At 42.2% G+C, this 27,715-nt stretch overlaps 1 protein-coding gene across 1 annotated transcript in view; it reads right to left on the reverse strand.

The window, feature by feature from the left end:
* Positions 1-4,713: 4,713 nt before the first annotated feature.
* The window catches only part of RFTN1 (raftlin, lipid raft linker 1), a 99,544-nt gene continuing 76,542 nt past the window's right edge, over positions 4,714-27,715 (reverse strand). Inside the window, exons 7-10 of the mRNA XM_074574983.1 lie at positions 22,910-23,025; positions 12,066-12,169; positions 10,512-10,593; positions 4,714-7,139 (exon numbers count right to left, since the gene is read on the reverse strand). Of these exons, the coding sequence (XP_074431084.1) occupies positions 6,708-7,139; positions 10,512-10,593; positions 12,066-12,169; positions 22,910-23,025 (734 nt within the window). The 3' untranslated portion in view covers positions 4,714-6,707. The remainder of the gene's footprint in view (positions 7,140-10,511; positions 10,594-12,065; positions 12,170-22,909; positions 23,026-27,715) is intronic.

The raw sequence follows: 27,715 nt of genomic DNA on the forward strand, positions 1-27,715 counted from the left end.
CAGAACTTAAGGAAACGGGCTGTATTTTGGATCAGGAAGAGGTGAACTCTGAATGATGGACCTTAAAGAGTTGCCTTTTGGGGACAATACCATGATTCCGTGATGAGGGTTTGCCCATAAGTGTTCATCTTCTGGTGCCTGCAGCCTCATCCTCTTCAGCTTGTGCTCCTCTGCCATGTGGCACTATACGCAAGCTGAAATGACTCACCTCCTCAGCGGCCACCGCAGACCCAGCGGGGCTGTCTCATCAAATTCCCTCCCACTGAAAGGAGAGGAAGATTCCTTCTGAGTACCCCTATTTCAAGGAATGGTTCCTGGTTCGTTCATTCTAGAATGTAAATAGGACAGTGTGCTTGTCACAAAAAATAAAACCAAGGGGGTTTTGTATTCACAAAGATCGCAACTGACATGTCGGAGCTTGATGCTTGAAGGAAGCAGGTTTTTTTTTTTTCCTAGAAATGTGCAATAAATTGCTATTGGGAAGCGCTGGTGCCCTAAAATAAAAACCAGGTGCTAGGCTCCTGCATGTTTTAACAGTGTAATGGTAAAAGATTCTGAGAAGCCTTCTGATGTTGTTTTCCTTATGACTTCTAAATCATTAAGTGGATTATAAACTGGTTTACCCTTTTTTCCCTTAATGTACATGCTTTCTTCAGCCCAAATGACATCTCTTTCACATACCACTCCTCAGACTCGCACCAAAACGTCCATTTAACAAAAGGCATTTCAAAACCCTTTGCTTCTGTAATCATCCTCTTTCCCTCTAACCTCTTTCTGTCAACCCCTGTTACACTCAGCTTGAGCCCTATGGGGCAAGGACACATCGCTCTAATTGTACGGGCTCACCCGCCTAAAGAGTAGTATTCAGCCCCCCCCCCACACACACACACACACTCTCTCACTCTCACTGCACCAAAATATGGAGGAAAACTAGAATTTCATACCCCCCCCAAATAGCAGTAACCTCCTGTCACTGTTAACAAGAAGCTCTTTCTTACCTTGAGCAGTTCTCCTGCTGAAGGGCACGGAACACCTTCACTCCGTAACGCAGCGAATGGTCACAAATGCCATTTCTGAGCCAGGAAAATTAAAATCCCCGTCCTCCGTAGCCTTTTCCTCTTGACACCTAAGAATCTTTCAGAAGCCTCTTTCTTTCTAGAATTTAGTGGTCTTGTAGTGAAACATCAGTTTCACCTTGAAGTCTGTTACTGGATCCGACTCCACCATAATTGAAAGAAAAAAAACCCAGGAAAATTAACCTATATAAACATATGCTGTATAAATAAATAAATGTGGTATTAGCTTACGCTGACGGGAACAGAGAGCAACCCCTGCTGTTCAGCAGCTACTGAGTTGGAGAAATATTCTCATCACATTGTCGAATCATAGAAAAATGTTTATTCCTCTTATATTTGTGTCATCAGCTAAGGAGTGATTTGAGGAGAAAAAGTAGACTGATACTTTTTTTTTTCCCCCCAAACAAAATATGAGAGAGATGCAAACCATCTCTTTAAGTTAAATATAGATGTATAGATGGACAGGTGAGTTACTGCTTTATTAGACTGAATCTTTTTCTTCCTGTGACATTTATTTTACCAGTTCGCCGTGTGCTCATCTGGTACAATAAATATGAAGTATTCCTATAGGATTTGCCTTCATTAACTGGGAAAAAGATGGGCTATCCAGTTATCATTACGTCATTTTAGTTAGTAGGGTGCTTTTAGAACGAATAACAGAAAGCGCTTACATTGAAAAGTGTCTTTTTTCCCCCTTTGGCGTATAGGTAAGGTACTGATTAGAGTCCACCGCCACATGCAGCACCACAGGCACCTTTCTGCCGACGGAGCCTTTGGCAAGGATCATCCTCTAAAGCCAGAAGCGCGTCTCCTCTAACAGCCTTGGAGACATGAATCGCATCCACAACTCTTAATTCATAGGGGCGTTGGTATTGTTAACCAGCGTTCCTCATACTTTTGAGAAGCATTTATCAGCAAGAAATTAGTATCTGCTCTTCTTATACTCTTCAGACCTGGGAGGATGGAATTCCTGCATAAAAAGCTGATCGTGCTTCATTTCTGCCCCGTAATTGGCTCCCTGAGGCAAATGTACAGATTCACGGCAACTACAAAGAAAAAGCAGGGTATCCGAATGCAGAGCCCTTCCTCTGCTCGCCTCAGAAACCCAGGCTGACAGAGGAGCCAAATTAGGGGAAAATAAAAGTAGTATATTGGTTTGTTCTTCGCTTCATTTCCACACGTGTGTTAAAGCTACTTTGAGGTATTTCAGTGATTCTGTTTTCAAGTGCACAGGTCAAATAATCAACGAAATTATGCAAGATGAACTGCTAGTCAAATTGTCTGTGCATTTAACCTCTCCTAAGCGCTACGTAAACTATTGAAATTATATTATTATATTAATATGTACTTATTAATTATATTATATATTATTATTCAACATTTTGTACTTCTTATCCATCTTAGCTCTACCCCTCTACCTCTGCCCCCCGCTGTTTATTTTGTTATAAAATCTCTTTTCCATCCTGCCTTTAATTCAGCCGCTCCTCGTTGCCATCTTCATTCGGCCTTTGACGTTTCTTCACTTGTCTGAGCTGGGTCCTTTCCGTTGAACTCATCCCATTTAACGACTGTTGTCTGGCTCAGATGACCACCTGCTCTAACACCAGCACAACTCCTCCCGACAGAGTAGCCTGTGTGCTCCTCCCTCAAAGACAGGCGGCTCTTGGGACTGGTCTATACACGTGAGTTTTGTTGGTCTAACAAGGCCATGGTCACATTAAAATACACAAGTGCCACCTGCGTGTGCTGTTGTGCTTCATTGTCACCAGCCGGCATCGGTACCATGTGGTAGCACAACCCATCGGGTCGTTCCCTAGGCATGCTGGCAATACTCACTGGTATCTCCTTCCCTTACAAGAGAGGCATGGTAAGATTAGTTTGCATCCTTACTGGGAGATTCTGCCCAGTTTAGGGGAAAAATAGGTTGGCGTCTCTCTCTGAGTGGGAAAGGAAAGGGCCTGGCTTCTCTCTCCACCATCCGCTGGGGGTGACAAACCCTGCTATGGAGCTCAGAGTAACTGTGGCTTCTCCGGGGGAGAAGTCAGTATGGAGTCCTGCCCTACCTCTGCGGCCACACTCCCATTTCAGCTTCTCCCACCTATGGTGAGTCTCTCCACTGTTGGTGTGTTTCTCCACATAGGTCAGGTTTTCAGATACAGGAGGTTCAGCTCTGGCCTAGCCCTTTCTCTTCTCCATTCAGGCTTCAAATAAGATGATGACAGCCTGCTTTCACTTCCTTGGCCACTCTGGTGGTCTGGCTTTTTCAAGCCCAAAAATGGCAAAGGCAGCTGAGGTAAAAGGCAGGTAACAGCTGTGGAGCCTTGCTGCCGTACCCCAAGCCTGCCTTCCTCAGCCCTCATCACATCTGTATCATCCCTCCACCAGGTGATTTGAGCTCTCTCACTTTACTTGAGACAGAGGCATGGTGAAAGCACACACACAGGATCACAGAATGGTAGGGGTTGGAAGGGACCTCTGGAGATCATCTAGTCCAACCCCCCTGCCAGAGCAGGGTCACCCAGAGCAGGTTGCACAGGAACGCGTCCAGGCGGGTTTTGAATGTCTCCAGAGACGGAGACTCCACCACCTCTCTGGGCAGCCTGTTCCAGTGCTCTGCCACCCTCAAAGTAAAGAAGTTCCTCCTCATGTTTAGGTGGAACTTCCTATGTTCAAGTTTGTGCCCGTTACCTCTTGTCCTGTCCCTGGGCACCACTGAAAAGAGCCTGGCCCCATCCTCCCGACACCCACCCTTTAAGTATTTGTAAGTGTTCATAAGTTCCCCCTCAGTCACCTTTTTTCCAGACTGAAAAGACCCAAATCCCTCAGCCTTTCTTCATAGGAGAGGTGTTCCAGTCCCCTAATCATCTTGGTAGCCCTTTGCTGCACCCTTTCCAGCAGTTCCCTGTCCCTCTTGAACCGGGGAGCCCAGAACTGGGCACAGTACTCCAGGTGCGGCCTCACCAAGGCGGAGTAGAGGGGGAGGATGACCTCCCTCAACCTGCTGGCCACACTCTTCTTGATGCACCCCAGGATGCCATTGGCCTTCTTGGCCACGAGGGCACATTGCTGGCTCATGGTCATCCTGTTGTCCACCAGGACTCCCAGGTCTCTTTCCACAGAGCTGCTCTCCGGCAGGTCAGCCCCCAACCTGTACGGGTGCATGGGGTTATTCCTCCCCAGGTGCAGCACCCTACACTTGCCCTTGTTGAACTTCATAAGGTTTCTCCCCGCCCAACTCTCCAGCCCGTCCAGGTCAAACTCCAGACAGCTGAACTAATTCAGAGTAATTCAAAGTCACAAATTGGAATTGATTACTTGACTATAAAACCAAAACCATTTGCCCTTTTTAAACTGAAAAAAACATGGAAGTTCTCGAATCTTCCCAACCCTAAGCCGCTCCCGCGTTTACAGGAACAAAAGTTTACATCAAGTTTTCACTTAAATAAGTGCCACTTCCTCATGGAGCCTCATGTGCTCCGTCAGACTGGTGACAGAACACCAAGTAGCCAGTTCTCCAGCCCTGGTAACTCCTGCTAATTCGTGGTGAGGAGCTTCCCTTCATCACTACTGAGAGATCTCAAGTTCCTCCTGTTGGGGACAAACTGTTGGCAGTTGTGCAAGTACCACAAATAAGAAATCTCCTTGTGACCTTTATTTCTCTTTAGTTTTTTAAGCAGTTGGGATCCAGTTAAACAAGGTCAAGCTGCAATTCAATAAATGCTTTATATTCAAAAGTACTGGGACGGTTCTTTCTACCGCAACACTTTCTACTAGTAAAATATTCATTAAATACAGTATATTTTTAAACAAGATTAATACAAAGCTAGTCCTTGAAATAGAAACCATCAGTAGAAGGATCTTATGCTAATAAAATTTGCAAACAGGTACTTAAAACTGTACAGAATGAAGACCTTATATTTAAGTAGAACAACTGAACCTTTTTTTGAGGCTATCGGAACTTCAGTTTAATCTCAAGAAACAGAATGAAATAATTGAACAATACCCTCAGAAACCGAAATTAGTTACAGTCCTGCAGTTAAACCACTGAATTCAAAATAAAAACTCTTTAAGCAATGAAAAAATACCACCGTGCTTTGTGTGTGTGAAATTGAATGGTTTAAACTTGAGTGCCGTTGTCCCAATTAGATGAATATTCAAAGTGCTCTCACTTTTTTCCCTTCTCTGCAATGTTCTGCCAACTGTCTAATTTTTAGGCATGGAAGATGCTTTTGAACCACTCTAGGTGCACATTTGACACAGAACATAGTTTTTTGTACAACATTTTGATTTGAAGACTAAGGAAAATTATCAGAAAGAGATCAGTCAAGGGAACAAACAGCAAAACGCTTGCAGAGTTCTCGCTTTAGACAAACAAAAATATGGGGAATTCAGAATGTATTTCTCACCTTGTTCCCAGATTACTTGACCACTTCTACATAGGGATGAAGGTGGTTAAGAAGAGAGAAACTACTTCCTACATGTTTAAGAATACTGAAGTACTTGGAGAGCATTGGCACAGAAGCTATATTACACATGTACATTCACTTGTAAATATTTTAATGTAGCTCCAAACATAAAAATGCTGGTAATTTTACAGAATTCTGTTAGGTATCAGTCCCAAAATATGGTTCCTTGTATTAAAAAAAACCCCTCTATTAAGGTATTTGCGTTTTGTAAGGTGATTTAGTGACATGTGTTGGCCACTGACCCCTGTGTACAATTTCAGTTCCTTCCCAACACGTACTTCATACCACCGAGGAAGTGCTGCGAAATCACCTGGAAGAGTCAGGAGGTACCATCTAATTGCAATTTTAGTTGAAGAGCCACTGAAAGAAGTACATTTTATCTGCTTTTTTGTTTCCTGTTTTCCTATCTTCTGCAGCCCCCACAACTACTGATGAACTGCTGATTGGCAAAGAGAACAGAAACGTGAACGGATAGGAAACTGCGTTTTATATCGGAATTGTCTGCCTCACGCAAATTTACCATGGGGTTTGTTTACCCTGTGTGCCTAAAATAGGTACATAATTTCCTTATTGCTTAAAGATCTGCAAGAGTTAATAAACTTCAGAGTATCAGCAGTAAGTATGCTATAGGAGATAAATACCGATAACAGCCATCTTACCTAAGCTTTCCAATTTCAGCCTGTTTTAAGCCCAAATACCAATTTCATGACACTACAAGCTTAAGGACAAAGTAACATATGGCACAATAACTTCTCCAGCAAAGATACGTGGACAAGAAAGTATTACAGAGCAAAATCTGACCAAGTGGAACGTTTGCCCTGACCTAGATAAAAACCTAGTTTGCTGACGTCGGTCACAGTAACACCCGAGTATGTTTTCTGTCCCTAGTTTTTAATTTAAAGTGTAGCTCTAGGAGATAGAGTAGGGCATTTCCCACTCTGTAAAGTGGATAAAATGGAATTTTGTAATTAATTTCCATGGTTTAAAAAGCCCGGGCCCTGCAGTTACTTAAAATACCAAGATATCGATGTGCTAAGGAGCAAAGGAAGTACAATGCCAAAGAAATGTTGAATTGAGCAATGGAGTTACCGATGGCAATTAGCAAAATCTGTTCTTTTGTCTTGGCAAAGTATCAGCAACTCACAGGACTGGTGAAGCGCGGCTCTTATTCACCGGAGCAGCCCGTGTCCTGCCCTGCCCCATCGCTGCCATCGCAGCCATCCGGTACCGGAGCGCAGTCTCCCGCCTCTGTTCCCGGATCCGCACAGCAGCCAGATGTGCTCTGGCTGAGGCTGACCTGCGCGTCATTGTCATCAGTATCGGCAGGACACGTTTCTTCCGATGCCCTATCGTGATGGGTACCTCTGTCGTCGGTCCCTGCTACCTCATCTCCCAAGTCTATGACATCATCCAGCTGCTGTTCGGGATCAGGCTTTGTTGCTGTTGAGATCTGTGCTTCTAAGTTTCTTGTGTTCTCCGTGACTTCAAACTCCTGCTTCTCCTCTGCCATTTGCTTCTCCTTAGTACTTAATTTGGCCTTCATGGATTTCTTCATTTGTTTGTTGTGCGTGTCATCTTTGGAGAACCTCCAGTGAAACTACAAGTAAGAGATCCAAATGTTAAAGGCCACTGGAGCCACTCTCACGTGGGCATTTGCTTTCCTGAGCACAAATTGTTGTATTGTTTATTTTTAATTCAAAGACTAGCTTGACCAAACAGACCTAAGATTTTAAAAAACTGCACGACGAAATCAGACGGTTTAAGATTATTTCTGCCTACACGTATATATCTGTTACGCACAGAAAAGAGAACGTGACGCATTCTGCTGCTGCTGCTGTTGCAGGTGCCCGGTGGGTTCCTCTCCACACGCTGTGTCACCCTCGAGGTCTGCAGCTCCCTGGCAGCCAGCCTGCGCTGTCTGCAAAGCAACACTATGCAAAGCTGCACGAGGGCAGAGGGAGGAAGCAATCCTACGGCGTTATTCCAATGGTTTTCAGCAGGTTAGCAGCAGAACTAACGCTACACCCAAAACTATATCCAAACAGTAAAATACTCCGAACCATTTGTATGAAAGGTTTTTGATGAGAAAGCGTGAAGCTGCCTTTTGCAGCACTCGCTGCAAGACTTACCACAGCTGCCATTTCAGAAGCACGGCTTTAACTACTATTTAAAAAAAAAAAAGGGAACTACCACTACCTTGAAATACTGACTTGACAGGTATAACATATATAAAGGCTGACAAATATGCCACTAATATACCTGCTTCATTTGTCAAAAAACAAATGGACCTTCCCAAGGGAAGCCAGCCCATGTTCCAAGCCCCTGCTGAGCCACCCTACCCAAGTTTGCTAAGTACATGTCAATGTGCACAGCCATTTCGTCAGCAGCGTCCACGCTGATGGAAACTCAGGGACGGGTGGGGAGGTGATGTTTCGATGGCAGAAATAATCTCATCAGGACATTCAGCAAATTCAGCTGTGGTCCAAAAGCTATTTTTTCCAGCACAACCAGGTCTGTGCCAAAGTTGGTCAAAAGAAGGACTCGTGTTCATAAATTTTTGATCTAGTTATTTATTCCTTAATCAAAAAGACATTCAAAACCTACTAAGTTTATTAGATTTCAAAGATGGAGCAATGCTCTTTCCTTCTCCTAGCCAGGATTTAATGTAAAAAGAAAAGAAAAAAAACCCCTGGCTTTCACAAAATTCTTCTTGGTTTTACTTGGAGGAAGCTATGTTTCATTTAAATATCATTACCATTTGGAGAAAGAGGAAAGATAACATCTCAGTTCTAGAGCTCAACTGTTTAAAATTCAGAGACACCTGACAGGTGACAGGGTGATAAATGTGATAAATATCAAACTGTAGGAGAATCTGTGTTTTATGGGCAGATGTACGTATACTTAGTCAGGTATTTATATCGTATTTCACAAAAATGGATACAGCCAATTTCTGCTGAAAGAAGCATCACTTTTGTAGAAAGCGAACAAACACAGTTACCTCATCACTGACTGAACACTGCACTAGTAAAAGCACTCCTGTCTTACTGAAGAGAAAAATAAGTTTCTCTTACTGAAGAGAAAAGTAAGTGAATACGAAAAATAAACATGCATCCTTGCATGTTTCCTTTTCTGTTCCTCTGGCTAAACTGAAGAGCAGTTGGTTGGAAGAAAGGAGGGATCACTTTCCAACGCTGCAATGTCCTTTTATTCTTATCAACCTATTTCTCTCCTCCGAGGGCTTCTCTATAAACGTTTTAGACATGCTATATCACAGGTTAGAAAAACCCCGAGAGCCTGTGACGTATGTGTAGAATATTCAGCAACTTAATCAAACGCTGGGTTTGGCATCTTTGAAGTGACTCACAACAACCACTTACAGACGTTGAACTGGTCTTACATTTCTTTATATAACTATAATCAACGTACCCCATTTTTCCTTGACCTTTGGTATGAAAATGTGCTGTAGTAATCTCTGCCCTCAAATACGTCTGTATATTTAATACTACCAACGACTAAATCCTTTGTTTTGTCAACCAGACATTGTTAAATAAGTTTTTATATCCCCAAATGAAAAAATTTAAACAAAGTTTTGAGTCATCCAAATGGTATGCATTTGTTATTATAATACAAGAAATCAGTTATCACACTGGTTTCTCTATTTGAAGTCATACAATTGCTTACAGATTCCCACCCTTTCCATTAAAACCACACACAGTGGTAGGAAAAGGATGACCAAATAAATACAGGCACTCCAACCCTCATCCCAAGATCCCTTTAATCGCCTGAAAACAAAGAGGAAAAAATGAGAAAGATGGGCTTTGTAACACATTCACAGAAAACTCTGGGCTCCAGCTTCACTAACGAGGGAGGGTAAATCCTAAACCACGGTCGTGCTCCCAGCAGTTCTCTCCTACTTCAGTCAGTTCAAACAATCTCCTGGTCTCTGCTGTATCTAAAAGACGACTTTCAGAGAATCTGGCTCGAAAACAATGAGGGGTTCGGAGATGAAAACTATCTGAATTATCCAAAATGTTGGGTAAAATGTTCCTAGTGCTCAGCTCCGCTTAGCATTTCTGATCTCCTACTCTAGCTCAGCTTCTGCCGGGCCTCAAGCGCACCACTCCTTCAGGTGACAACTGGCGAGCCAGCACTCACGTAAGTGCACGGAGCTAGACTAAAAACGAGCCTGTATTAATTAGCAACCTCTTCATCATGTGGTTTCAGAGATCCTCTCCATACGTCACCTGGATTTTCTCATCCCTTGCCTACTGAAAGGGCAAGGCAAATTCAAATACTGTAGGAAGGTCAGCACTTTCCCAGTTTCCAATTTAAACCAGTCCTGGTATTTCCCTCTCAGCTGTACAGTGTGACAGGTTTGGGCAGGGGTTCCCACAGCTACACATTTGAAAATGGAAATGGGAATACATATGTGTATCCATACACGTACATCATTAACTGTCAGCTACGTTCTTGGATAATTTAGCTGGATTCAGGGGGCTTTTTTTGGTTAAATTCTAGCAGAATTCATTAACATCCACACAACAGACAAACACCAGCCAAGATCCGGCCTGCACGGTGCTAGGCTCTATCAAAACACGCAGCAAGAAAGAGAGAGCAATTTAAATAGAAAAGACAGGCAATGGGTGAGAGAAAATAGTATTGGTTCCACCTTTCAGACAGTGAACACGGGCAGAGAATTTTAGGTCACGTATGGAGGTTTATGGCCCAGCTGTAAAGAGAAATCAACATCTCTTCTGCTGCTGTGAGTTCAACAGAGAATGAAATACAAGAGCTTTCACATCATTTGAGCATTTTTTGTTTCTCTCATTTGAACAGCTTCATTCCTTGTGTCTTGCTACTGTAGCACAGAAACGCTGAGTAGGCCATTTTTACTTCTACGGGAAATCAAGTACAATATTAAAATACCTCCAGTGAAAACCAAAGAAACCAGGAACTCAAGATTATTTACCTTTGATTCTCTCTTCTTTGCTTTCTGGGGCAAAGAAGGTCTCTGAAGAAATACAATTTGCTTTGTAGATAAATTCCCCTCCCTGAAAAGAAACAAATGCACACTCCTGAGAATGAATTAAATTCACATCCAGCATCATTCAAAGCGAAAATCCATCTCAGTCATTTATTTCTGCAGGTCAAAGAAGAATAAAATGAAGAATGCCCTAAACATTGCCTGTCCCCAGTGTCTTTGAGCAGCCTGGTATTTTTTTGGGGAAAAAAGAGCAACTGCTCAGCCTGATAGAGCCTGTCATCCTGTGACATACTTTCGCTAAATGTTTTAGCGTTAGTGCGTAAACACAGAATAAATTGTTTGGAACAAAAAGCAAGAATTCCAAGCGCCCCGGTGCCTGTGTGTAGCAGCGTCTCAGAGAGGCAGGAGTGCTCCCTCTCTCCCCACTGGAGCCCCGATCCGGAATGGGGCTGGGTGTTCCCTACAGGTCTGTGGCACAGCAGGCGGCACAACCAAGTGCCACCAACGGTCAGACTGGGTGGGTGCCCTTCTGCGCTGCCTGACCTGTGTTACTGAGGTTATAAATGGGATACAGGAAGCCAGAAGAGAAAGAAAACCATATTTACTTTTAACAGACAGGGCTTACAAATCATAATTATGATTTTTCCATTCATTCCTATATTTAAACATATATGAAAAACTTAAATACCATTTTTCCCCCAGCACAGATGGCCTTTACTTTTTAGGCTTTTATGTGTAGGAGTAGTCTTCATCTACATCTCATAAAGAACCAGGCGTATTTTTACTCTTTTAAGATAAAAAATCATGACTGATTATATTGGTGTATATATAAATCTATTCCTGACCAGCGAAAATCCACGATGCGCCATCTTCACAATTGACAAGTGGGATGATTATTTTTCACCACAGTCATGAAGAATATTTTTAAATGACTTGCATTTATATTTAAAAACCTCTGACTTTTAATAATAGCAAAGTAGACCACAGAATGATTACATATGCGAACAAGGCTACTAAAGTAATGATACGCCAATCTCACATGGTTCTGCTCAGCTACACAGTGTATACCAGCAGCATTAGACAAACATCAATTAAGAATAAAATTACTTTTCTTCAGAGAGGCAGCACCTCACTCCAAATGTTATCACAAGTTTTGTTGTTGCTCTAAGATGAGTTACTGTGAGATTCAGAGCAAGAATTTCATAATCAAGGGGTTTACAGAGGGGCAGAGACAATACCCAGAAGGTTCATGCAGAAACCACACTGCCACCTTGCAGTATGACAATACCCCGAAAATTCATGCAGAAACCACGCTGCCGCCTTGCAGCATTTTGCCCGCCAGACACGTGCTTCCTGCCCCACGTCGCTTGTGATGCTCAGAAAAGCCAGAGAACAGCTGCAGCAGGGTTTTGCAAGGGCAGCTACCGCGTTGCACGCAAGGAAATCCATGCTGACTCCCCAGAGAACTGCCAGTACGGACTGTGGTGCTCATACAGCAACTTCCCTGGCCAAAAGGCAGTGCCCATCCCCTCTCCCTACCTGTTTGTCTTCACAATCGGAGTAGGAAGCACGCACGTCAGCTGCCAGCCATACATGGCAAGGGAATTCAGCAGCGGAACGTAATCTGTCTGCACTTCAACTCCCTAGGAAAGAAAAATCAACAGTTAGCATCATCACTTGGAGTGTGACATTCAGTATGACACAAAAAAGAAAAAACAAACCCAAGAAAAAATAAGTGTGTGGGTTTTCTGGGAGGGAGAAAGGTTTTGGTTTTTTTTTTTGTACTGAAATGGGTCATTTTTTATGTTCAGCTAGGCAGGAAGGAAAACGTTCGAAAACATGAGACGCAGGACCAATCACCCGTATGTTACAAACTATTAAATTAGTTTGTTTAAAATGGTAAACATCTGTGATCTTGTTTTTACACTGCCTGAGTCATCCATCTAGCTTTAGATGATTCCAGATCTGAGCAGGACAAATTCATTGTATTTTATCAATTATCTCCTCCCGAGCAAAAAGATATTTAAGTAGTTAAAAAACTACAACATTGCTTTGCTTGGATTCTGCTCTTGTCTAGGCTACAGTAAATCCTGAAGATCTGTACAGTGACATACTGGTGCGTTGGATGGATGGATCAAAAGCAAAATAGCCAACAACAACAACAAAAATATAAGTACAGGTCTATTCCTTTTATCACCCACAAATACGCATCGCTTCCTTGTTGTTTGGAATGATAAAATCTGTGGGTGAGACCATGAGTGTTGCTTTTCAGTGCAGAAGTGTGGCTGCAGCAGCAGATCTACCCAGCAGAGCCTTGCTAATTCTCTTTCTACTAAATGGCAGACCCTGTAATTCGCACAGGAAGAACCACCGGTGGTTTCAACACAGACTGCTCCAGTGCGGTGTCTAATTGCCAAGACTGCCAGTAATTTTAACAAATAAATGCAAGAGGACATTTACTGGTTTTTAATTTTAATAAACACAATGCAAGCAAATGGTAACTACTAGTCTCTACAAATATGACTACATTCCATCAGAATAACAATTACATTTGCCAAAAAGCTCAGGCACTTGCACTGGTTTCATGTGCACGCACGAGTTTTAACTGCCAATTCTCAACACTGGGTAAGGCACAATAGTTTTGCAGCTCCAAAAAATCCATTTATTCCACAGTAATAAAATAGTCATTTGATCAGAACTAATCCAAATCCTGCTGTAGTTATTTCAAGGTATTTTAGTGAATTCCAGTCTGAGCTATTCCTTTCTTCAAACGAATGTAATTTAGGTCACTTGATATCTTCATAACTGAATGACTGCCTGACTGTACCTATTAAAAACCTGATCATGACTACAAATGCAAATAGCTGAAGAAGCTGTACCCCTCCTGCTTAAAAAAGAGAATGTTTAAACACTCTACTCCAGAAAGCGTATGGAAGAGAACACTCTACTCACGTTACTTCTGATTTCTGTACAGAGGCTTTCAGGGATTACAGAGCGACTGCTGCTTTACAACATCCCCATGTACAGACCAGAACTGCTTACTCCAGGAGAGGAAAGAGGTGCCCTGCGAGAGGGGAGCAATACCAGTGGCCTTTGACTCACGTCCTCTGAAGTGATCAGAATTTATCCTACAGTTGCGATCGTGGTAGATTCACCCTCCTCAGACTCCTGTCTCCCTCCCTAAGACGGATATTTCCACTGTCTTTCCAGTTTTTCAAATAGAGTGTCCAAGGGTAATGCAAACATTATGACACATCTAGATGCCTTTAAGAGCTAGTGTCTCCAGAAAACACATTAATAACATACTGAGATTTATGAGACTGGTCAACAACGCCTCCCAAAAATAAAGACAAAAGTATGCAACATGAGCATTATGAGGAAGGTCAGAGCATCCACCATCGCAAGCCTGCCATGAGGCGCCTGGGCGAACACATAAAAAGACCTGACCAAAACATTCCCTCCAACAAACAGCATTTATGGAGGAAAAACCAGAAGGGGCTCACTCATTTAGAGGGTGGCAGACTAGCAGGTCAGGAAAGACTGGCACAGCAGACCTTGTTTGTGCCCCAAGCAACATCTTATGTTGCAAAGAGGATTTCTGTTTTGAATTCATTGCCTAAGGTTGTCGATTAGCCAGGAGAACCTTCTCCTTGCATCAGGATGTGCAACAAACGTCAAAAATCAGAGGAAGATCACAGCAATGAGGAAGGACATCAATACCACGCAGAGCTCATTTGGCTGCTGCAGAAGCCCAGTTGTTTCAGGGACGCGCTGTCACTGCTGCCACAGCCCACTGTCCCTGCAGGCTCCGAGCGGCGAGACAAGGCTGGCTTTGGACCTGTCTGACTTGTCAGGATTAAGCATCATCTGCAGCAGAACATGTTGTATTTCACAACCCCAGGGGTGCAGAAAGGAAAAGAGCAGGTAAGCACATTCAAAAGTGTAAAGTTATTGGAAAATAAATTTAAGATTAAAGTCAATTAGGCTTAGAGAATTAAAAAAAAAATATAAAAATCTGGAAATGTAAAAAACTCTGTTGAAAGAGTGCTGTACAACTGTTACAAAAAGCTGACCTCTTATTTTTCATATGTGCTGGTACCTGACACAACAACCTGAGTGTTAGGCTGTTGGGAGGAAGGAAGCGTGTGCATTATGCCGAGGTGCACACCTCCTCCCAGCTCCGCATGCTCTTTAACAAGCTCTCTCCGACTCTGCACGACGCTTCACTGGAGTCAGGCACCGCACCTCTTCCCCAGGCCCCTGGGGGAATAAACTGCTCCTAATAATTGCCTGCATTTGAAGATGATAGACAAGAGAAAGAAGTCACTCCTGAATAAACAGGTGTAATTCATACGGGCTTCAAGCTCCTTACTTGCAAATACAGGTAATTGAAGCTTTCTTTAAGACCACAAGAAATGACTTCATCCTCCCCCTCCTGAATCACTGGTTGTAATCCTATCCCACGACTGGAATTTGTGTGCCAGCAGGAGTCAGGGTTACACAGACCTTTAATTGGTGTCACATTAAATGCCTTCCAAACCAAAAATGCTTCTCAACAAACAATACACTGGGGGACGGGTGCAGAGGAAAAGAGTCATCTTGTATTCATTTTATATTTAACACAATAATTAAAATTATTTTATCTACTATTGTTTGAGACAATGGAAATAAAATTTCAAACATACAGTTTCATAAGACGAAATTACAATGGCTCTTTCTAGCTAGCAAATATTGGATTTGAACCCCAGCAGAAGCAGAAAGTACGTGCCAGAGCTCTAACGAAAAAGAAGCGTTCAAATAATGCGTCTCAAACTGCGAGACATTTCATTCAGTGAAAGGGTGGAAAATTTTAATTAACTTGCTTCCCACTCTCCTGTGGATGATAAGTAATCTCTGATCACACCTTGAGTGTCAAGAAGCCAGAGCATATCGAGCTAGGTTTTTCCCTTCACTTGAATCACATGAAAAGAATTCATTTTATTTATAGTTGTACTGTTTGTTTTCAGCATTTTCTCCTTTCACAGTTGCTTCTGCTCATTAGAAAAAAAAAAAAGATTAAAAAATGATAACGATAATATCTAGGGCAAGCTACACAAACAACTGCATTAACAATTTTTCTTTTCTTTTCCCCCCCTACTGAGGCAATTTTAACCACAGCAAGACAATAAACAAGACGACTACTAAGCTCTTGTGAGACAGAAAGAAGTTCTTTAGAAATCATTCTTTCCTGGGCTAAGTGGACGTGATTTAGTTACAAGGCATCTACGGACTGTCACTATTTAATATTTTTTTCCAATGTGGATTGAAGAGTGGAAGATTGAAAATCCCATTAAATAAACCTTAATAAAACCTTTATCAGCAAATCCTAACAGACTGCGTACTAAGATCTACAGACAGATGGCAAAGAGGATGGGAAGGAAAAAACATGAGTCGCTTTAAAAGTGTAACCTACTGTTTGTGGGGGAAAAGGGGCAGTGTGTTCAAACCCAGCTCCTTACAAAAAAATAGAGGGAAAAGCCTGCGAGGGTGGCAACGCACACCCCCAGCCAGGGCTGGTTACTGGTCCCCACTACTGCCAAAGCCAGAGCTTTCTCCTAGGGCACTGATGGGAGGATGAGGAAGGTGCAAAAGCAGGACTTGCGCCTTAGTGGAAAAGAGGGAAAATAAAATGAGAAAAATTGAATATATGGCCTGCCTGAGAATGACCCTGTAAAAGCGTGCTGCAAATGTTTTATGTTTGCAGTAACACAGCTGACACGGAGACTAAATCCAGGCTCTAAATTTGTGCATCATTTGCCTTTTTCCCTTTTCAGGCGTCTTCCAAAAGGTAATTTCTGCCAATAGTATAACATTATCTATCCATTAAAAACACTTATTGGAAGCAAAAGAGAAGTTTCAGAAGTGTTTCCGCAATAAAACTTGGGACTATGCTCCTCTACTATTAAGCTGCTCCTAAATTTCCATGCGTAACACACCACAGGACCTTGCCAGCAGACACTTGCTATGGACTGTTAGCTGTGGAGCAGAGGGGTGTGGGATGGCTCCTGCAACCTTAGAAACCACCAGTGGCTTTTGGCAGCAGATGGGTCACTGACCAACAAACTAGCTGCCAAACTGGGACCTTGGTGAAAAGTTAACAGAAAAAAAAGTAATAAACAAACCCACAGGCAGGCTTTTTGCTCTTATGCCCATATTGCTCATATTCTGGGCATATGTAATTTAGAGTTATTTATGATTACTTAAGATACGTGAATTAATGCACTGTGAAATATTTTCGAGACTATAATAAGGCTGTAACACTATATGGGATAGCATCCTGTTAGGACAGTTTTTCAAGATGTATCCAGTCACAATTTCAATCCACACATAGGCTGCTGAGTAGCATTCACATCTCTCTCTACATACAGGGTAAAATAAAAAAACAACCAAAAAACCCTCCTGTGCCCACAAAGCCCACTTCTCTGGGTGACTTCCGTGGATGCAAATCCTACTTTCTAGCATATGTATAAACTAACAAGAACGTTTGAGTGCTCCTGATATTGCCTGCACCTGTAACACAGAAGCATATCGCACAGAAACACAATTTTTCACTTATAGAAGCACTGGATAGGTAGCAAAAGCTCCCCAAGGTGAATGTGCTGACATGGAGGGCTCTCCACAAAGGAAGCATGGAAGCATCATATGAAATGAGTTAAACTTACTATTGCATAGGCAACGTACATGTGATAGGACAACTCCACATAATTGGCCATGGAGCTCAAGAAATAAATGTGATCGGTACATCAGTACATTTTCTTAAATAACTCTGGCATTTTACCTTAAGGTAAGCGCTGATTTTACTGTTTGTCCATCAACGGTTTGGGGGAAAAAAACCCAGCACAGAAAAACACTACCTGAGAACTTGTACACTCCAGGGTGCCTTACCACACACTGCCTGCTCATCTTCATGCAGCTTCCCCAACCTAATTTCCTTTGGCCATAATTTATTCTCAAACAAAATCTGGCTCTTGCAAATGCACCACTCCACCATTATGGAAATTATAACCTATTTCCACGCGAGAAACGCAGCTGAAGCACCACAGACCCTCTGCTGCCAGCGGGTTCAGGCAGCAGGAGAGCAAACATTGGCACAGCCCTGCCCTTACGCGTGGGCTGCGTGTGTGATTTAGGGGGTTCCAAGCACCTGCTTCCCGTGCCCCTCAAAATGCTGAGGGCCCTCCCAAACCTGCCTGGCAGCAGCGTAGGGTCAAAGAGGCGCATTCACCAGGGCACTACTGCCTGGCTACAGGTGACCTGCTGGGGAAAAGAAGCATGGCTTGTGCCCCGCGTGGTTTTTTAGGAAGTGGAAAAGAGGACTGAAATACTTTTTCTCAGCTTGTTCTTATGTGGAAAGTTCAGATCTGGTATGCTTACTTTTTCCTGAAAGATTTTACAAGTGAACAGAGAACTACTTGTCTTTGATGTTGTCACAAACCTAAGCAAAACGTGACAGATAGGAAGCAATTTTTTTACTTTTTTTTTAATTCAGACTGTTGTAAATCATGTGCTTTTCTGCCTGCTTAGTGCAAGTCCCCTTTACTGACATGGAAGAAGTGTTCGCTTTGTTAGACTTTCAATACTGCCAGCACCACAGGAAAGTATCAGGAAAGTTCCAAGTGTGTACTGCTAGATTTTATTACTAAATTTATCAAGAACACCAAAGAAAGATTAGTTTGCGCATTTTAATCCCACACAGAGCACATGTCTACTGAGTTCAGCAGACAAATACGTATATATGCCGCTTTCATATCTTACATAAAAAAAAGAAAAAAAACCCTATAAAAATCTGTTGAAGAGGCTCCTGAAAGTGGGTTTTATTTTCAGTTTTTCTTAAAAAGCAACAAGAGGCAAAATGCTAAAATATTATGCCCAGACAACACATATGTCTTCTGGATGGTAAAGAGGGTCACTCACAGAACTGCATTTCATGCCCATCGCCATCAGCTCCTTTGCTGACCGGGTCATGCCTTTCTCCCCTGGCTAGAGACAGCAGAACGTAGCTTAACTGACATATGACCTAAATCAGATTTACAGACAAATCAAATCCTCGTTTCCAGGGAATTTGTTTCAAGGCTTACATTAAGGCAACTTGCAACCTAGGCTCAGCAGAGATCATTTTTTAAATCTTCTGATATGTTGTATTTTGAAAGGTTTACCATGTCTACAGCAGACACTGACCCCATTCAATTCTGCCAGGGAAATGGCAACACCATGATGTATTTGAGACTTTAATTCATGTCAGTACACCAAAGATATATGGCATAGCAGAAAATAAAAAAGTGATGAATCACCAGCTGAAGATTTTCAATGAGAAAATACCTGTAAATTAAGGACAATATTTTCAAAATGAACAAGGTTTCAGAAGCAGAACAATGCAGAAATCTAAAATAGATGTTATAGCACTCAATTTTAAAGACAGTATTAGCTATTTTGTCTTGGGTAATGGGGAAGAGAAGGTGACAGATTAGAGTTGGGGAGAGGAAAATCATACAGGCTCTGATTAATCAGAGCTGTCTACCCACATTTGCCTACGCAAGCAGAATTAAAACCATCAAACAAGTTTTAGTGCTAGATCTCAGAGGCTGCGGTGGAAATAATATGGGCTGACATTTTTAGAGTTAAAGTGATAAGGATGAGAGCAGCATTTTGTCATTAGGAGTCCTGTGGTCATTTGCAGAGGATGCCACAGCTCTACTTTGAGAAGAAAGAGTTAAACTACTCAGAGCTATTACATCCTGTCTGCTGCTTGGCGGGACCACATACTGTGACAGCTGCGAGCTTTACATCCTCTACAAACTGACATTTTACACACATACTGAGTGCATCACACTGTTCAGCTTGTTTTCTCTATTAGCCTTAGCAATTAAAAAGGCAGCACTTTCTCTGCTGAGAGGTGTGCCAACCCCTCTTTTTTGCCTTTATGGTTAAACAGCAAAACTTTACCTTTTCATTTAGAAAGGTTATCTTTTCATTACTAAGGGCACCAATACATGCTACATGTCTTCCTTTTTAAAACAGCTTTCTTTTGTTGTGGCTGGGATTCTTTTGTTTGTTTCTTCTATTTAATTGGGCTACAGCACAATAAATTTACATTCAGTTCAGACCACATCTGAACAAGTCCATAGCTCATCCAGATAATCAAATCTGATACAAATTTAAAATAAGGATCCATTATACACATTTACGTCATGCTGCCCATCAGTTCCTCCACTACCTTGGTACAAACAAAAATGACAAATGGAAAAGGTTACTCTAGATCAGAGCTGAACCTATATCAAAAAGAAAAAGAAAGTCTACATTAATGAGTCATTCCACTGCTCCATAATTATCTCTGTGATAATTATACTTTGAAGTACTCATAACAGAAACAAAGCCTTTACTGGCTTTTGGACATCTTCTGTCACTACTGAACGTTATCTCCTTCCCTCTGCATCCCCCGTTTTACAGTCCCTTCCTCTGCCACTGCATTATTCCATGTTTATGGTAAACAAAGGTGAATTCTGATAGGGTTTAATAGAGAGGCAGCTTGGTCTTCTGGGTACGGCACTGGGCATGTACCTGCAGATCCCCCAGCTTCCAGTCTTTCTTTCATTCATTTGATGACTTTGCCTATCTCTGCCTATTACGTCTCAGAAAGCATGAAGCATCAAACACCCAGGCAGTTATTTAAATGTTAGGAGAAGAAAACACAGGCGGTCAGCTCTGTTTTTCCTGTAAACGGGTAAGACCTTTGCAAGAGTTCCCCAATGCCTCAACCTCTTCCTTCAGTAGGCTTTTTCTTCTCCATATGCTTCCACTTGCAGGTTGGTAACATGTTCATAATGTCCCCAAAAAGAAGGGCACTTGATCTCAGAAGAGCAAAACTGTCAGGGAACATACAGTATCCAAGTTTCAGACTGCAGCAGAGAATAATCTGATCATAATGACGAGCTGTTTATATGCTATCAGTCAGTTTCTGAAATTGCACATACCAAATCTTATGTTTGGAACAGGCGATTCTCCACGTTAGCCCTCACACAGACGTGGGTGCAGCGACACACCAGATGGCATTGGGAAGTTGGTTCCTTAATCTGTTCACCAGCTGTGTCTCCGGCATGGGATTGCTAGAATTGAAGACAAATGATACTCCACCTACCAGGGCCCTAACACTTCAAGAGGCCCTTCTAGAAGATACTAGCATTTTGTTCACCACACTGCCATCACAGGATCTCCATTATCAGATGCTGTGCTTGTCATGTAGCTTGAGAAAAACTTTCTTGTGTCCACATAGAGGAAACTAAGAGGTGCACTGGGGGCATTATGGATAACTTTGTTGCAATATCCTACTGAGATAGAGAACCTTTCACTGGTTGTCCAAGAGCCAAACTCATTCTGACCGAGAATCCATTTAACCCAGAAAGCTGTCCTCAACATGGCTATAAGTGACAGCTAAGGAAGAGTAACATATATTGGCACAAGCATGTAGGATACCTGCCTCAAATGCTGGTATGCCTGGAATCCAGTTTGTGCAGTATGAGACCATTCTGTGATGTGAGCTGAGGTATATTAAGTAGGGAGGATCAGGGGGTTCAGTTAAAAAACGCACTCCTGATCCAAATTAAAATGCTTGTATAAACAGAGATAGATAAGGTAGAGGAAAAAACAACATTGCTTCCACCTGAAGCCATCTAAACTTCTTGAACCCTTTCTTGAGCATTCTCCAGAAAGGAGTTCTACAGATCCGCTGCCTGCTACACAAAATATTACCTGAATTATTTCCTTTTGGTTTGTTTTGCACCTAGCCCCTACTAGTGCCATTTGACAACCCTTAGTTCTTATACTGGAAGAGACAGCAAACAGTCAATCCCGTTTACATGCCTCACATGATTTAGGAGACCTCTACCTATTCCATTCCCTACAACTCTTTTCCAGGCTGAAAGAACACACCATGTAAAGTCTTCCCAATATAGAAGCTGCCTGTATCACTGATCTTCCTCGCTGCTCTTCTCTGAACATTTACCATGCTAACGTAACCTTCTGAAACAAGGTGCTGCCAAACCACGGCTTATACAGGAGTATGTAGTCGTATACGCTTGCCGTTCCACCCTCTATTCTTTTCCTAACAGTTTTTTGCGTATGGTTAACATTAAAGCTTCTTAACATTTGCCTTCTTGATCAGCACTGACCTAATGCACTCATGGAACCATCTGTCATTATCCCAAACCCTTGCTCCTGAGTGGCAACACCGCAATTTGACGCTAAAAATGAACAAGAACTTCCAGTCAAGTCTGTAATAACTGGAATAATATTAAATGTAATATAGGAATCATTTGTTCAGATGCACACTGGCACAAGAAAAGCTGCCATTAATGCGCTACACTGTGCTTCAAGAAGTTTCTAGCCATCACTATATGTCAATTTCTTGCTACACTACAAAGTCATTATCTAATAACCAAGCTCTTAACCCTAGTCTCCTGGAATTTTACACATTTAGTCTAGCATCTGTCTCATTTTCCCTTAATCCATCCTTTTGGCATGTGTGTGCCATGCTTGTCTTAGGCTTTTACACCACTTACAATATATTCCAAGCGAAAAGGTCAGGCACTGCCTTTATAGATGTATAACATCTATTTCTGGCAGACTAGAGTAATCAAATAAAACAAAAAAAAAGCTTCTAGGAGTTACACAACAATATCTTCTTTTCCCCCATGACCTTTTTGCTTCAAGTCACAGAGAATTTTAAGGCCAGCTTTTCAACTACTTATCTATCAAATTTGCTGTGGAAGATCAGTACTGACCTGATCTAAACGGTGTTTCTCCTGATCTGAGTGTGCACTTGGATCAGCAAAAAGCCAATCTGTGACACACATGGTTTGTTTATAGGGACCCATCCAGGATATACAGCGCTCTCAGCTTATGAAGGAGGTCAGACAGAAGCGAATGCAGTTATCTGTGCATTCCTACTGCAGCTAAGCCTACCTAGAGGGATGCCTTCTTTAGAACTGCAATGCTACAGTGACTTGTGTCATCATGTTGCCCTGACAACCAGTGGAGATCCCCTGTACAGTTAATCCAGCAGACATCTGTAATTTGGGACAGACAGCCCTGAGTTTCATTGCTCACCATCACTCACATTTCCTACCCCTCTCCAATAAAGCATGGAGATGACAAAAATCAAAAGTGCACTGTACAAACCTAGAGTGTGGTTAAATGGGTTACCGTTACGTTGCATCCTTTTACCTCAGTTGCCCTTCTGGTACTGTTGAACCACAGATCAGTACATAAGAGTCTGTCTCACAGTCTCCAAGTGTTTTGATTTACCAAAAAAAAAAAAAAAAATCAAAGAAGGAAAACTGCGCTCATACCTTCAGGACGGTCCACTGCTCTACAACAATTGCATCGTAGCTCTGTGTGGTTTTACTGTCTTCCACAGGAACATCTTCAAAGAGAAATACTCCATCCATTGTGCCGTGTAAAGAATCTATGAAAACACAGGGTGATCTGTGAGCTTTATGGAATGCACCCCACGTGTAGTGAGGCATCTGAATTTATTAATAACAAATTCTTCCAAGGATGTCAATAAAACGTGCATAGACCTTCCTCTGATAGTCCAGCTCTATTAAATGAATGAGACTAATATCTCTAGCAGTTTTTAAGAGCAATCCTACTCTCAAATAGCAAACCTCACTATCCACTCTGTTATTTCAGAGTTGGTCAAAAACCACAGCTCTCCCATTTTGAGCAGGCAAAATTAATTCAGTCCTCAGTTCAGCAGTATTGCTCGCCTACCTAAAGTTATGCCTACACTTTGGAGGCTAAAGGCCATGTAATATGACAACTTTTCGAGGGCTTTTGAAGGTACACTGATATTAATGACTATACCCATTCATTCACACAAGTCAGAACCCTACATATGCATCAGCCTTTGCAGTTACAGTGATCTACATGGACTAAGGATGATCTGGCATATCTGAATGGTGTGAAAGAAAAGATACATTCATAACCATTTAATCAATTTATGAAGGCATTTTGACCATCTGGTTTAGTGACTCTTTATTCTCATTTGCATTCCCAGCACATTCAGCCTTTTTTCAGACAACACATACTATTAAAGTTACTTGAGCAACACTTTCTCCTTCAACTTAGATGTATAATCGGCAATCACTCCCATACCCAAGAACTCAAGTTTTGTCAGCTTCATGACAGAAAAGAATCAGAATAACTGGAAAAATTACTTACCTTTCTTTGCTAAAATAAGCTAAATGATGAAGCAATAGAATTAGATTTAGAAAAACTGTAAATAAGCAGTACTGTACTCTTTATGAACACAGAAAACTCCTCTCATTGTCACAAAGCGTGTTTTTCAACCTTTCTAGTTTAAGCAATACATTTACCCTGTATGAACGGTTATAAAGTCCTTGCTCATCTCCTCCCTAAGTGCTGTATTGTGCATGATAGTTTCTTTACATTTTTAGGAAAACTATGTTCCTTGCACCGGTATGATATATGTTTTTGAAATGCAACCACAGAGGCCAAACCAACAGATTCCTGAACTGACAGGAGAGTCTTCTAGATAAGTCTGGTTAGCTGCCTCATCAGGTCCTCCTGCTTTCCCTAGTGGATGTTATGAGGTCAAGAAATGCCAGTGGGAAGGCATCACTGCCTCCAAGGGAAAACATGTATCAAACTCAGAACCAATTTTCACAAAGGAGACAGTGAAGAGGATTAAGAGGCTTCTTACCTCTTGCAGACACAATCTCAGTCAACATCTTCCAATGTCATTATATGATCTAAATTCAATTTATTATCTGGAAATAATAAATTTGTTGCAGGCAAAGCCCACAACAAACCAGACTCGTACATTTGAAGGCTTATGTCTACAAACACAACATAGCAAGACTGTTGCTGCAGGTGTCAAGCATTTTGCGCATCCCTTTGCTTCTATTTGCACGGTCCACTACTCTCTCTTGCTGCAATTTCAAGATACCAAGTTGTACGTGAGCAGATGCAAATACTCATGGCTAAACTACAACAGGATTATTTTTTTTTTGCTCGGTTGTGAAGGAAAAAAGTTGTAAACCAGTTACTAGAGACTCTGCTAGGGATTCTGTTGGGAGACTCAAAGAAATTTTAGAAAAATACACTGTGTACTTTCAAGCTGACTGTCTCCCCAGACAAGTTCCCTGTAAGTCCATTTAGAATAAAGAGGGATGAAGACTCCTCACCACTACAGCAAGCCAGTATTACACATCGCTCCAAGGAGGACGAACTGGACTACAAAGCAAACTCCTGTCATCTACATGAATTTTTCATCTGAGTGAAGAGAACAGATACTTGTGAAATAACAGGCCAGATCACTAAGTAGCTGGGTTGCAGATTAGAAAACATAGCGAGAACAAATGGGTACAAGAGATAATTATCTTATTTCATTCAGAAATGGCACTCTGTTAGACCCCACACTTCAAAGGGGGAACCAACTCAACTTCTGTATAATGTACCACATTACAACACCCACACCCATACCCAAATCTATTCTAGAATGCATAATGTACAAATAACCCTTTAATTTTCCAAAGCAGGGATGACAGGACAGCACCTAAGGCTGAAATCAGAAACCCCATGGATCCCTACTAGACACAGACACTCAGGTCTTGCCAGGAAGCTCTATACAGCCTTGGTGTACTGCTCCTGTATCGTGAAATCTTTTAATGAAACCCAGTATCGCACTGTTGGCACAACTGCAGCTTAAGCTCACCCCACGCATTTGCCAGCTAATTAATAAGCGATCAAAACACAATCAGCATGTGTGTGTTTACACTCCCTTGTAAATCATCCTTTATGTTTCACTCTGCTGTGCATTCCACTCGTGCAGTTCACAGCTTCCACATATGTGAACATTATGGCACATATGTAATGTTTTAGAAACTAATAGCTGAGCTCATGAGACCCTACGGGCAGCAGACAAACTTGAACAGGACTTCCCTGTTGAATGTACAACAATTACGGTTGAATACGACATCCAGTCAATCCTAAGATCCATCACCTTTTTGGCCAGGAAAGAAACCTATAGAAAATGAGAAAACTGGAAGGGGAAAAACAATAAAGGGGAGAGAGCTGCTGCATACTGCTGTCTGCTCAACAGAGTGATGCTGGTGAAAAACTCTATAAGAGAAACTGGTTAATGACACTAAGATTTTCCCCCTTAACCATAACCAAATCTCCTCCCTACCTGTCCTACCACAACATTTAAACTTTCATGCCATAAATGCATGCCTGCCAATTCTCACACCTTGGCCGTACATCTTCCCTTTTACAGGTCATCTTCTACTCTTCCAGATGAAAGCAGGAGGTAAAGGAAAGAATAATAGGATCATTAATTCCTTTGCATGTGAAGCATTTCAGATGCTGAGAATAATTGGGGGAAAGGAGAAAGCAGCAGAAAGAGAGCTAACTGGATAATGTTCTGGAGAAAATAACCCATGCTATGGTGTCAGGTTCAGCAGGAATTTCAGGGAAACTCTCGCATAGAGGTGTGGAAGGGCAAGGAGATGGACAGATGCATTGAGTCTACTTGCAATACCTTTATCACACAGATGCTCTAGAGTTCTGCAGCAACTTAAGCCTACAGTCACATGTTCCAGAGCTGGCCCCCTAGGTGAGATTTATATAATCTAACATTAGATATTTATGATATAGAGGTCTACAGCTGAATCAGTCATCGAAGGCTCTCTTTACAATTGATGGAGAGAAATAAGCATTATTTCATTCAGGACCCAGTTTCACAGAATCATTCAGGTGAATGGGGACCTCAGAAGGTCTCCAGTCCAATCTTCTGCTCAAAGCAGGTTCAATACAAGTGCAGAATAGATTGCTCAGGGCTTTACCTAGTTGCATCTTGAAAATCTCCAAGGATGGAGCCTGTACAACTTCCTGGGCAGCCTCTTTCAGCGTGCCTGTTTTCATGAACAAAAAGGTTTTCATTATGTCCAACCAGGACCTCTCTCTCTCATTTCAATTTATGCACAATTTTTCTCCTCCTACCATACACCTCAGTCAAGAGCCTGGATCCTTCTTCTTGATAGTCTCTCCTCATAGGCACTGACAGGTACTGTTAGGTCCCTCAAAGCTGTCCCTTCTCCAGGCTGAACTACCCCAGGTCCTTCAGTCTTTCCTCACCAGACAAATGCTCCAGCCACTGACTATCTTGTTGGCCCTCTGCTAAACTAGCTCCAGTTTGTCAACATCTTCCTTTCCCCTTTTAGGGGAGGGCCCAAAACTGCACACAGTATGTGGTCCAGACGCAATCTAATGAGCACCAAGAAAAGGAGGATAATCGCTGTCTTTTATCTACTGGCTATATTCTTCTTCTTGCAGCCTGATACACTGTTGCCTGCTCTATTGCCAGGGCATACTGCTGCTTCATATTCAGTTTGCTGTCTACTAACAACCCCCAGGTCCTTTTCAATGGACCTGCTGCCCAGCCAGGCAGTCCCCAGCCTGGACTAGCGAAAAGGCCCCTCCCTTCCCAGAGGCAGGACATTTGTCCTCATGGAATTTCAAAAAGCTCCTGCTGGCACTTTCTTCCAGCCTGCCCAGTTTTTTACCGTAGCTGTCCTCCCATCTAGGCTGCAGGGTCCTAACTTGGATACAAAAAGCCAACGTCAAACTTCCTTGATGAATTCACTTCAAATGATACCTACTGCTTTCCCTTCATTCACAAATACAGTGATTTCATCAGAGAAGATAATCAGTTTCATCAAGTATAATTTACTCTTGTTAAATCTACACTGACTGTTCCTAGTCACTCTCTTCTCCTTCATGTGTCCAGAAATGTGTTCCAAGAGGACTCAGTGATTTACTCAGGAATGAAGTGAGGCTGACCACCCTCTAGGTCCCTGGATTGTGCTTTTGGCCTTTGTTTAAAGATGGATGCAACCTTTGCCTTTCTTAAGTGTTGGAAACCTTCCCTGATCTCCATGACCTTTCAAAGGTGAGTAAGAGTGGCCATGTTACAACATCAGCCAGGTCTCCCAGCACCCTTGGATGCAGACCATTTGGTCTCAGGAACTCAAGTAATCCCTGTCTTGATCTTCATCCACTGATCCTAGTCCTGCATCTCTCCTTGAACCTTGCCCCTAAGCTTGAGGCTTGGAAGACTGTGTCAGTGAATA

The sequence above is a fragment of the Larus michahellis genome, chromosome 2 (assembly GCF_964199755.1).
Source record: "Larus michahellis chromosome 2, bLarMic1.1, whole genome shotgun sequence".
NCBI lineage: Eukaryota > Metazoa > Chordata > Aves > Charadriiformes > Laridae > Larus > Larus michahellis.